General features: G+C 34.0%; 1 protein-coding gene across 1 annotated transcript; it reads right to left on the bottom strand.

The window, feature by feature from the left end:
* Positions 1 to 97: 97 nt before the first annotated feature.
* COMMD3 (COMM domain containing 3) lies at positions 98 to 4,798 on the bottom strand. Its single transcript, XM_067562358.1, has 8 exons — positions 4,622 to 4,798; positions 2,834 to 2,945; positions 2,671 to 2,734; positions 2,551 to 2,585; positions 2,151 to 2,211; positions 2,004 to 2,060; positions 1,849 to 1,908; positions 98 to 778 (listed from the first exon to the last, which is right to left on the bottom strand). Exons 1-8 carry the CDS (start codon positions 4,758 to 4,760, stop codon positions 719 to 721), a joined length of 588 nt encoding a protein of 195 aa, XP_067418459.1. The 5' UTR covers positions 4,761 to 4,798; the 3' UTR covers positions 98 to 718.
* Between the last annotated feature and the right edge of the window lie 8,637 nt (positions 4,799 to 13,435).

Here is a 13,435-nt window from a genome sequence, read left to right as displayed (position 1 = left end):
AGAATCCAGTGCTTGCCTCGCTGAGTAGTGCTTGTGCTGGGTTTTTAATAAGTAAATCCGTAACAAGATTAACGAGCGGCAGTTCTGCCTCCTGATACAAAGTTTGAGTAAATTTTAATCTCACGCAAAATGCAACGTCAATTGAAGTGAAACGATACAGCAACGGTCGGACAACTGCACTACAATCTAACAAATTGTACGAGTAGAACATTAACAGTATCCCACTGAAATAGTTTTTGCCTTTTGTACGATATTACTGGTGCTCCAAGAAAGTCATTTTAAATGTAGCTGCTATTTCCTTCCCTTGTGAACTTGTCACTCACAAACATAGAGGAAAGAAATTAATCCATTTTATTGCAACGTGTGGAAAAATATCAGAAAAATGGGTTTTTTTTTTAAAAAAGCACAAAGTAATATAGAGGGGATATTTTAAAGATAAATCAATTATCGAGCCATCTAACATAAGAATAAGTTGTCATAAAAAAGATGACTAACAAATTTCATTCTTTGACTGCACAGAAATAGTTGTTACACTTACTAGAATATAGAATTTCAAATGCAATAGTTGCTATACAAGCAATAAGGTCTAAGGGTTTGTCACTACATGATAGTTAAAATAAGAAGAAAAGGGATTCATCATGTTCCTTAAGAAGAAACTGTTGGGAGTCAGAGTTCTTTTCTTCCTCTTGAACCCGAGTAGATTGTCAACTTCCTTCAATCACATCTGAGATGCTCTTTCTAGGCTTTTTGCTGCATCTTTTAGTTTTCCAACTAAATCCTAAAAAATGTGAGTACTTAATTTTAGAATATATTTTGCAACAAATTGAGTATTTATAGACAAATACATATGCTTTGTACATACACTAAATGACATGGGACTAGCAGCACGTGCCTCAATAAGACAACTTTTATATTTCATACAAATTATTTAAATGTCAGCTAAAACAATAACTTTATTATCACACTTCAATGCTTAAAGTGTTCTACATATTTGAAACAAATAGCTTTTTACATGGATCCTCTACTAAATATTCTGACCATGAAGATGGAGTACACTGCTGATAAACTTAGCACATTTTAATGTTAACTGTGTCTTATCACAATAGTCATATACACATTTGTAATATTTTGAAAATATTTAATTTCAATTAAATTTTATGACAGCATATTCCTGCTGTCAAAGCATGTCAAATGTAATTCACTCAGCAAAACCTACACTTAACCAAAATATATCTGTGCAAGTAAAACAAAGTTTTTTGGGGAAACGTTTCACTTGAGTTTTAAGTTTCAAATTGGAATATCTTTGCATTTCCCAGCCCTCACAGTCTTTCCCTAATATTTTTCAATATAACAGCTCTGACTGTTTAGTTCTCTGCTTAGCAATTAAGCATGTATCAATGTATATTTCAATTCATTACTTCCTCTTACGTGCAATTAACACCGATTAAAAAACTCTTCAGTTTATACACTTTAATCAATCATGCAGTGATTATCCAAATACCATTATCTCCTTTATATTTTCTCTGTATCACAGGAGATTAAAAATTGTAGAAATGGATGGATTTCCTTTCAGACTGGCATTACATTTATAAGAAATGTTATCCATCTGTTTCTAAAGCCATACCAACAAAACAGTAATTCCCTTATAACTTTAACTTCGTTTGCTGGCCGCTTCATATCAGAAGTAGAGATAAAATAAAATATTTAATTTAATGTTTTACAAAAGCCATTCTTCCCAACCCCATATATTTTTTTCGAATTGTTTACAAACTTAGTTATTGATTGACACCTGATCAAAATTCACAGCGCTGGAGTCAAATACAGAAACAGTGATGATATAAAGAATACCTGTAATTGCTCCATAGTGCAACTAAAACTAACGTCAGGGTGTGATCTTGAGTCGCTCTTCTGAAGGAAAAAAATAACACCTTTTCAGTTAAAATGCGTCCCGAGCCTGTAGTTGCCTTTTATCTACTTATGTTGGGAAAACTGATATACAGTACCTCCACATTTAAGGTCACCAAATAGGCAGGTCGATAAGTTTTATGAAGTTGGTTGGTCTAAAGTGACAACAAAACACGCATAAAAATCAGACATTACCAGATAAAAGAAAATCAAACCAAATAAGTGTCCTAATGTGGTAAGATTACCTTGATTTGATATTCCAGGCGCCAAGAAACATCCGTTATGTGAAGAGGACATCTGCCTATACTGAAAGATACAATGGTTATGGGTACCCCTACCCTAAAAGTAAAGGTCAATTTTTCAAGGCTTTCCTTCAACAAACGCTAGCAACTTTTTACGATTTTTTCAAATGATAGTTCAAAACTTCAAAACTTTATTTACAGAAGAGTGTTAAATGCAGAAAGGAAAGCTAATATTTTGTTTAAATTTGTGTTTAAAAGTGTTACAAATAAAATTGAACTACTTTTGCTATTTTAGTCATTTAAATAGCTTATTATAATTTTCTCTCCCCCCCCCAGTTTTTAATTTGCTGGTTTAAGTAATATCTATAACTGAAAAATGACTTCTATTGATTGAATAACCTACCTTCCCAATATGATTTCCAACGTATCTTTGTTTTTCTGAAAAAAGGAAAACATGTATTTGCCAACTTCTACTGAATGAATAATTAGAAAAGGGAAATATAGTTTAAAATTCGCTTAAAACCTGATATTCGGTGCAAAATTGTTCTATTCTCTCTCTATCAAATTTACAGTCTTCTAGATATGTGCTAGAGAGAGAAACACAGAATGGTATTAGTCTTTGAATATAAATTAGCAGGATAATTTGAAGTAACAGCCAGTAGAAAAATAGGGTGGCTTCAAAGTACCTTATAGTAGATTTGTCGGCTTTGTGTTTCCCAGCCTCCAATATAGAAGTTGCAGCTGCTGCATGACAGTGTTTTAATACTGTTGGGTCAATATGTTTCAAGTCTGGGTGATCTAAAATAAATGAATTACTGATGATATACCTGTTCCTGAAGTCTGAAAACAACTTAAAGGGGCATCTCTTTCTTTTTAAAATGAACTGTTCTAGGAAGATACAAAGGATAATATTTCATAATTTAGAGGGTGGAAGGGTATGTAGACCAAATACAGCACAATAGACAGGTATTTTTCATATTGTGAAAATCATTGCTAACATGTTAGTTTAAGTAATAATTGGATACATATGTCTCCCCTCAACCAATTAAAAATCTTAAGTATCATAGGGAAACCCTTAACCTCCCAGCACTTACTGGTAAGCATTTCTCAGAGCCGTTTCACCAGAGGCATGGAATTAAAATCTGACCTCGATTACACCGGTGTAAATTACTCCGGATTTACACCGATATAACTGAGGTCAGAATCCGGCTCATAAAATTAAAAAGAACATAAAGACAAAGGTTTCACATATTTTCTGTATATATTAGCTCTTTTTCTCCTAATCCCCCTCTTCCAGCCCTTCCTCCCCCCCTCCCCCCCATTTTATTCAATTTATTTATGGAATTAAATTTCAAGGATCAAATTATAGAACAATTTAAATAATAAAATACGTGCATGGATTTGCTGTAATGTTGGGATCGCCATAGGAAGAAACATCCCCCAGGAAAGAACAAAGAACAAAACAAAACAAATGTTTTGTTCGCAACCCAGGAGAAGGCACGGACACAAATAGGCAGATGCCCTAGTTTTAATTGCTATATACATCACACAATTAAACATTCAAGCACTTGCGTTTAGTGTAATACTCCTCCGAATAACAATTTACTTCGGAACTGCCTACAGATTAAATTTCAATAAAAGATTATAAACGTTGAGTAACCCCTCCCCCAGTAAACTAGAATTTTGTTCAACAATTACCGTTTTAGCTACAATCACCCCCCAGATTATTTGGATTTTTAAAGAAACATTTTGGATTATACAGCAGTCACTAGCCGAATAATTAAAACAAATCCTGTTGTTCCACCCTGCTGCTGTGCGAAGCTGCATGTCAAATGTCAACACACCATCACTTTGCATGTACAATTACCGACCAGGCAACAGATTTTGATTACACAAACTGCACTGAAAATAAATGGAATTAGGAATGAAAAATATGCAGAGGGGACATCAACTAGAGACTGGGACTGCGGCTACCAAAAACCAAACTCGACCCACTGCCACATACACATTCGGCCCTTGCCATCTTCATTTTAACCTCTCCCGTTGGCAAATATATGTAGCTTACCCTCCCCGAGGGTTGTTTCGAATAACCAACCAGGACAAGAAGTAATAGCTATGCAAATGGTCAAAACATCCAAGCTCCTTTCATTTAACTGGCGCTTGCAATCTCTTTTAGGCCACATGCGAGAAATACACACTTCTATTTCTGCAGTGAAATAACAAACACGGGAGAAGAACACTACGTGGGCAAGCGATTACGTTGGTGTTTGTCTGGCTTGGTGCAGGTGACCTAGTCTGCGTTACAGCACAGGGACCTAGGGGTCTGGCTCTAGCTACAATCAGCTGCAAACACAAGTCACAATAATGCAGCAGGAGATAAAAATAGATCCTTTTTCCTGTCTCTCTCCAGCTGCTCCCAGTAAGACACTGCAGGGCTCCTTTCCTCTTCCTCTTACTCGAGAAGCAGCGCTTACCTAAAGCTACGTAGTCCGCCTGGGCGCTGAGCAAGCTCTGGAAAGCCGTCTGGAGCAGAACCGTGTAGGCTCTGGGAGAAAAACAGCCAGAATCGGCTAGGGTCTGCAAGCCGCTCTGCACATACTCCGACAGCTCCATTGTGAGCGCTGTGACCTTCGACACACAGCCCACGTGACGCCCAGGCTCAGCTGATCTCGCAGCTCCGGAGGAGCTGGAGCTAGAGCGGCGGTAGCGGCTTGCTACGGCCCTGCAGCCCGAGAAAGCGAGAGGAGCTGTTTGCTGCTGGAAGCTAGGCACCCTTTCCGCCGAGCTAGACACCACACATAAGTGCTTTTGTATGTATCCCAACCCCCGCCCCCCAGCTTTCCAATGTCCTCTAGGTCTCCTTTACCAGGGTAGGAACAAAGGCATTTTCTCACTAAAATATAATAAACATCGAATGCACAGCCATGAATTTTACACAATGTTGCTGTTAACACTTTTTTTTTCAGTGTAAATACCACCACTGATTTATTTGTGGGGGACAGCCAAGGAAATTCCATGCACACACTATAAACTGGCTTTGCCCTGGCTCTGAACTTTCAATAACTTTCCAGCCCCAGGGAATGCATTTTTCTCCTCTTTTCTGCTATATATCTTACTAGGGTTTACATTATCATTTGCTAAATGTATTACATGTTATTTACATCCATGTGCAGCTTTGAGACCTTTGTATGGCTCCCTTTCCTCTATGAATTGCACAAATAAATTACTGACTATCACATAGATGGATTACTATGGAAAGAAGGCCTTAGACTGTCTATAATAATTATATAATATTTTTAAAAGCTGGAATGGTAGATGTATATTTTATAATTTGACCTGATACTGTATTTTCTCAAGTACAGTGGAAATCTGAATCTGTCTGATTTAGTATTTGTTCTTTCATTATGCACTACAGCTACAGGCCCTGATTTTGCAAGCACTTATTCACATGCTTAACTTTACATACTATTAGTCCCATAAGTATTTGTAGGATTGGGGCCTTAATATTACTTTTGTACATATAGACATGTTTGTAACATATATACCTATAATGTTACAGTCGAGAGTTTACATACACAAAAGTCAGAGAACTTTAGATCTAGTTTCACAGAGATTTTCCATTTTAAATCAGTGAAAGTTAGGAGCCTAGTACCTTTGTGGACCTGAACCTTAGTTTTGTGATTTCCACAGCAAATATAACTCAGCTCTTTTTCACATATGTAGAGTTTCCTATTAATATATGGTAATATATTTATGCTTCAAATATATGAACTATGTAATGTTGCTGTGGGAGCCTTAACTATGAATTTTGTGAGTAATTTGTGTGTTTAAAATCTCAGCTGTAACATTGTATTAATGTACTTCTTGTATCTGTCTTTAAAAAAAATACAAAACCAGGGGTTTTGTGCATTTACTTCGGAGTTAGATCCAAATGATCACACACTGACACAAATACACTGTTTGTCTGAATGTGTAATTATTAAAATAAACACAAGTGATTATATTTCAATGAGCATATTCAGATATATGCACGCAGATTGTGCTTATCTAGATTACAGCCCTGCTCTTGTCTAAAGTCAGTGGCAAATCTCCCAATGATGTCATTAAAAGATCTGGCCCTTGAAACAGTAAGGAAAATGATGTATTGCAGCACAACTCAGCTCATTGTTACTTTTATTTTTTAGTATTTTTCAAATTAACCAAAGCATAACTTTTTAAATTAAATCAATTTAGAGTAATATGAGTGTGAAAAAAAGTGCAGTCTAAACATTTCTTAAATATGACAAACTTTTCTCTGAAGCTTGCTGGACAGAATTTTACCAAGCTTTTCCAATAAGTCATATTTGGCTAATGAACTACCATGCGAAATGTCAACCAAAATGCTAAGTTTTCTGCAAAGTTATAAGCAAGTGAAATAGGGTCTTAGAAGCAAAATGCTTCTTTAACTACAACTATAATAGCACTGTAGCAACAATATAATATTCATTCTCTGCAAAACATTGGTGTAGATAGATGACACTTGATAAGTACTATTATTTTGATTGATGACCCTGTAAGTGTTTAAGTAACATATACGTAAAATACAAGGTGTTGACACAATATGTTCTATAAGCACTTTATATTTTATTAACCTGTTATTTAAGTCCTGTTTTTTAAGGTTAACAGTCTATAATTAAGTAGTAAGTGCCTTTGATGGCATGTATTTGTTAGTCAGCTAAGGACCAAATCAGATGATTGACTCTCATTTGACATCCTCTGTGTAAAAGGCCTTATTCTTATAATACATGAATTCTGTTGTATAAAAATCAAATGAAAATCCTGGAATAAAAAAACCCCACAATTTAAAACATTTTTAGACATGATACTTACCCTGCATTCCTGAATGTTCTTAGCCATTCCATGTGTAATCCAGCACTTCTTACTCAAGCAAAACTCCCACTGAAGTCAAGGAGAATTTTTCTTAAAGAGACACCATCAATTTAAAATGTAGGTAATTTTTGAAAATGAGTTAAAAGTATACACCTGCTCCTGAGTGTCCCTGTCAATTTTAGTGATTTTAAAATCATGTTTTCCTATTTTTAAAAAGATTTAACTTTCCCCTCTTGCTATGTTAAAGACCTGCACAAATGACAGAGGAAACAGTGAAATTGTCTATCTATACATTGTGCTGCCAAATGTATAAAGTAAAAAAAAAACCAAACAGAAAAATATTTTTTCTCTAATTTCTTTCAGTTTTACTAATCCTAGATGTTATTTGTAAGAATAAGAGGTAAAATATAAATATATATATAATATTAAATCTAATAATTAAAGTTAACATAATTATTACATACATTGAGACTACCATTTTGCTCATCTGCTGACATACGTTGCTATCATTTTTTGTTTGCAAGTTGGTGACAGAGCTTTCAGCAGACTGGACTTCGTTTGGAAAGCAGCAGTGAAATGACAGTTTTCATTGGGAGTTACCAGAACAATTTACAGTTATCAATATAATTATGCAATAGCATATTATCTCTAAAAACTTCTAAAACTTTCGTATCTCTCTCTGTCTCTCTGTGTAGTGATAGATAGCTAATGGACCTGATCCTGCAGTGGAAACCAATGAGAGTTTTTCCTTACCAAGAATTGCAGGATTAGGATTTATAGGATTAGAATTAATCACTATAATTTTCCTTTCAAGAAGATAGTTTCATTGTGTAAGTTTAATTAACTTATTTAATGTTAATCTAACATACATTTTTATGTTTCTTAATTTAAAAAAGAAAGATGAATGGGCTAAGAGTCTGTATATGGCTGTTCAAATTGGCCATAGTCTATAATATAAATGGGTAAGCAGAACATTTAGTTCCCAGTTCCCTTGTACTATGGGCTTCTTGTCAGTCTATTGTAAAAACAGTTTGTGTATTTAGGGCCCATTCAGGTCCCTAATGAGGGGTAAGGGAGAAACTCCCAATGACTACAGGATCAGGCCCTTAAAACATAATGTATTGTATTCATACCATACCAGGCTTCAAGATAATGCATTCTTACTATTAGAAAAGAATAGTTAGAAGTCTGTTATGTATTTTGAAGCAATATTTCTGTTTTGACACATTGGTCGCAAAGTGAAAGTCACCAGAGTTATGATCTTTGAAGCCTCGGCAGACAGGGATTCTGGTCAGTTTCCTTTCGCAGTCATGAAAGGCCACAGAAAGAAGGGGAGAGAAAACAAGACTATGTGTACAACTTTATCATATAATAATAGTATATAGTGACTCTATTTTACACACAGATGAAAAAGATAATATAAAATGGAGGAGAGAGGAAATAACATAAAATGGAGGCTAGGACAGAAATATTAGCATAGAGTTACAGAGGAAAAGAGATCACAGCTATAAAATAAAGGTTAACTACTGAAAAAAAGATTTTGAAATTCACATAAGTAGCACAAAAGCCTATTACAGAAATTCACACTCTAGAGTTTTCTTTACATTTACAGCATTTTGAAAACTAAATTGTAATTTACAATGTGTTTCTTTAAAAGCATAAATATCTGACATTCATGAAAAGGTTATACATTGCTTTAGTTTATCTTCATTGCAAAAATCATATTTTTATTTTCATCTGCCCCAATACCTTGGTCTGACCTTTTGTCTTTTCAGATAGGAGGTCAAGTTCATTCATAAATTTGTCAGATTAATATAAGTATTAGTTTGGTGCCTATGCATAGTATATATATATATGTATATATATAAACTAAAATCTCTATTAATTATATTTTCCAAAAGAAAACTAAAATGAATATTAAAAAGTACAAAATAAATTCAGTAAAAGTAGAACATTAATTAATCAGTCATACTAACTACCGCAACACATTATCTCTTTTTTAATCTATACAGAATTAATTAGAACTAACGTTGTAATAATATTCAAAATAGAATGACAAATTATTTAGCAAGCCTCGAGTAGTTATTCATAAAATCTTAGAAGTTGGACCAAAACCTCCTATATGCTTTATGTTTGCATCTTGTTTTCTATGTAGTCTTCTCCAGTGGAAAACAAGATGTAATAACCTAAGAAGATATCCTGCCATCGATTTTATGCAAAACCATTACTGACATCAATGAGAGTTTCATCCACATATTGACTGAACGCTCTCAGAGACTTTCTTTTAGATAACTACTGAGTCTTCATTCTATAAAGCATATTTTATTGGAAAAAATATTTGAAACAGATTGTAAGAGAAAAAGAAAAACAGTAAAGAATAATTAAATAGTAACCATGAAACATAACTCTTTCAGGGTACATAACCAAAGAGAAAATCAATGCAATGACAAATATAGCCCTGTTCGCTTTCATAGTCAGTCACTGTTTTAATAACCAGGCTTGCAATGATAAACTAAAAGAAGATACTCAGTAAAATGGCCCAGGAACATTTCTGCCATTTTCATTAGCAGAAAGCAAAATACTGCCATGAACCAAACCACGACTCAGATTATGCCTTTGATAAGGCTCTTGTAGGCATTTTTTATATCAGGTATAAGTGCAGAACTAGTCATAATATACTTTCTAAAAATAATTTTGTAGCTTTTCTGGCAATTTTTGGATAAGCATTGATTCCTTGATCCAATACAATGCACTGTCTGGTTGTAGAAAGGGCCTTGCCAACAAAACATGCTTGAAAGTGTCCCAGAGATAGTTCTGATCAATAATGTAACAAATCACCTTTTAAGTGAACTATATAAAAAACATTAAGGATGTCTTGAATACTTTCTGTAATCTGTGATCAAAACTATTGTAGTTTATCTCTGGTCATATATTCAAAATTCCTTACTCCATCTTTACAGTTAAAAGTAATGTTTCCAGTTTTGTAATCTTTCCGGATTAAGTGGGATTGGTGTTAAAAACAAAAATGAAAAAGAAGCATTTTCTATTTCCATTAATTGACTTCATTTTGACTTGGTCACAAACTTCTTCTATTTGTCAAGGAAGAAAGTTGAAACAGGATCTGTTTTTCCACTTTTCCTTGGCACATGGGAACAGTCCCATATGACCAGATAACAAAAACTAAAAATCTTTGTGAAGGTGGATATTCTGCATATCTGAGTTATCCACTTTTTAAATCTTAACATCTCAGTCATTTGAATTTTTGTCTTCTAATAAATACTCAGAGGCAGAAGTAGCCTAGGAAATTGCACTCTTTCAAAGCATCAAAGCCAGGTCTGAATAATAACAATACAAGCAAGTGTTTTAAAGCATAAAAGTTCTACTTTCCCCCCTTATTTTACTTAAAAATGTCAAATCAATTTAAAACAAATTTGTCTATAAAATCGATTTGAGGCTGAGACCTCATATGTCAAACAGTGGTTCAAAGATAACTTGTATACTTATATATCTGAATTCCTATAAATGGGGTTATTAATTAAAATATTGTAAGACTTATACAGCTGTTTTAGCAGGCACCATTATAATATCCAGTATAAAGTAATAAATCTCATATAATAGTAGTTCTGCCTTTTTGAGAGTTTCAGCATAATTTTTAAGTCTTGCTAAGAAAATGAATGACAATTTATTGTATTCTCAGCCTCCCACTTTCTCACACACAAACAAAGTAGGCTATGTAGACATCTGATATATTTTAAGACAAAATTTTAGCACATCTGACCAGATTTATGGAGATTTATAAATGAGGCCTATATAAAGAGTGCAAATCTTTAACAGCAAACAGAGAAGCACAAAAAGTAAAGCCTGCTGCTTCAGTTGAAATGCTGATTCAGTTTTATGTAAATTTTTGTGTTATAGTGCAAATAAGTATCATTGAGAATACTGACAAAGTATGATACAAAATAAATCTTTCTGGGTTTTCCTATTTTTATTTTATATTTATAAACAACATACATTTAATTGCAGTAGACTTTAATATGAACAATTTTGCTACTATTCAAATCATAACTCTGGAATGATTTAAAGACATATAAAAGTTGCATATATAATTTATGCTTCCCGTGAAGGGTTCAAACACAGACATACATTCTGTACAGTGAGAAATTGTCCTCCACATTTAAATTTCTGTCTGTTTTAGTTTTACTGAAAAGAGTTTCATTTCACAAGTATTTTTAGAAAAAAACCAAATACATTTTAAAATTTGTCAATGTTTTAAATAATTTTTACTTTACCGGTTAATATCTCCTTTTGTTACAAAGATCATAGTTTCACTGTTGGAAGCTATACAGCTATATTATTATTGTCAAGATGAATTCATAGTCTGTCAGATTAATACTAGGCAGTGTATAAAAGATCAGAAAAGGAGTAATTTTTGTAAACTGGCATTCAGCAAATGTGAATTAAAAAATAGATAATGTCAGGCCACTAAAATGTGATTTAGTGCGGGGCCAAATTGATAAAATAATTTTGTGTTTATGTAGCAAACAGAAATGTGTTTTTCTTAGCTGTGCATCTGGTTAGCTTCTTATCAAGGAAGATACACACTCAAAATATAAACAGTTATCTATAATCCAACATTTACAGAGATATTTACTACCATAGTTTTACTTCCATTTACATGAAAGATTCAGCAGTTGCGAGCAGCAAGAGTTTTTGTATAAGATCCACAAAGATAGTGAGTGATCTGTAACAAAAATGGGACAGTAACAAATGTAGGGGGTATCGGAATGAAACTGTATTACGTTTTTGTAGAATTAAAAGTGTTGAAATGTGGGGGTTTTTTAATTAAAAATGTTTGCTTGACAGATGGCCTAATATGGTGCTTAGATACTAATCTCAGAAACAGCTAAGATAGATAAATAAAACCCTGTAGTCCCTACACAGCAAAATTCCCTGTTGCAGTTAGTGCGGAATACTGGAGTAATTTTTTAAAAATGTAAGGATTTCGGCTGATTTAAATCAGTGCAGCTCCCTTGAATTACAGGAGTTATAGCAATTTACACCAGTTGAAGAGCTCGCCCATATAGATTATCTCAGAAGGGGTATCAACTACCATAAAACATACTTGCATATCCAAAAGCAAATGTAGTTTGAGTACCGTATTGATGTTTTCTTGAAATACTTACGTTAACCTTCATAATGCATTCAAAATCAGGCAAACCTATGTCTGGCGTCAAATTATTTTGGCTTGATAATGTCAGCAATTACACCTTTGCATTTATCACTTTTAATCTTCTCTGAAAATGTAATTGTGTATGAGAGTTAATGTTGATAAGGGAGCACTGACCACTTGGGAGCTCTCTTTTGCTCCTATTGACTTAAATGGGGGCAGCATCAGGCCCTTGCCCGGGAACAATTCTATACATCAAACAATTCATAGATTGTGTGAAGGAAATGTGCTAGATGTCTCAGTGTTACATAACAACGTATTTCAATTCCAATGCCTCGCATTTCTGACATAACTATTGAGCTCATGTAGTCAGATCCTGCCGACTCTTAAGCAATTAAATCAATCAGTCTATTCATGTGCTGAAAATGATGCATGTGTGTAAGTGTTTGAAGGTTCAGAGTCATAGTTCTTAGATTAAAATACTACCCTATATAAGCCAATATTTTCAGAGGGACATAGACTAACAATTTATAACATCCTGATCGATTCGTAATTTTTTTGTCTCAATTCATAAAAGAAGAAAGATTCCAATTAATAGAATTTTCAGCAGTAATCATTGGGTTATCTCCTTTTATGGGTACAGACACTGGATCTGATCCTGCAACAATTACAAAAATAATCCTTAGACAAATAGTACCGTTGAAGGGAATGGAATTTTACCTGGGTAAGGAGTATAGAATAGGGCCCACTGGTTATGTAACATTGAGTTTATTTGGCATGTACAAATAATTCTAATTTCTAAATACCGTTTAGGATCCTGCCCATTATTAGAAGGCATTAACATGATGGTCAGCATGGGAAAGCAGAGAAGAAACCTTATGCTGATCCTAAATGTAATAAATTAGCAATGCCACTTAAAAATACCAGTGTTTGTATACTCTCTGTTTCACACAAGATTTATTTGTTTGTGAGAGAAAGTTACAATGGTTGGTTGGTGAATTAGGTCAATAAGCAGTGGGGTAGTGATAAGGGAAGGTTCTATTGCTCTTGGGGATTTTGCCACCACATTTGAATTAATAAGAATCAGATACTCTAATCTTGCTTTATCAAATAGCATTTGGCTGGGGTGATGGAAAAAATGGAAAGACAGTCTGGGAAACTGCTGTTTTTGCATATTAGTATACACTGTAGAATATGATGATTTTGATACCTATGTAGATGTTACCTGTATATGAGCTAAACTGCATGTACA

Source organism: Emydura macquarii, unplaced genomic scaffold, assembly GCF_026122565.2.
Source record: "Emydura macquarii macquarii isolate MOO-44397 ecotype Brisbane River unplaced genomic scaffold, CSIRO-AGI_Emac_v2 contig_2422, whole genome shotgun sequence".
NCBI lineage: Eukaryota > Metazoa > Chordata > Testudines > Chelidae > Emydura > Emydura macquarii.
This window is presented reverse-complemented; position numbering and strand designations above follow the sequence as displayed.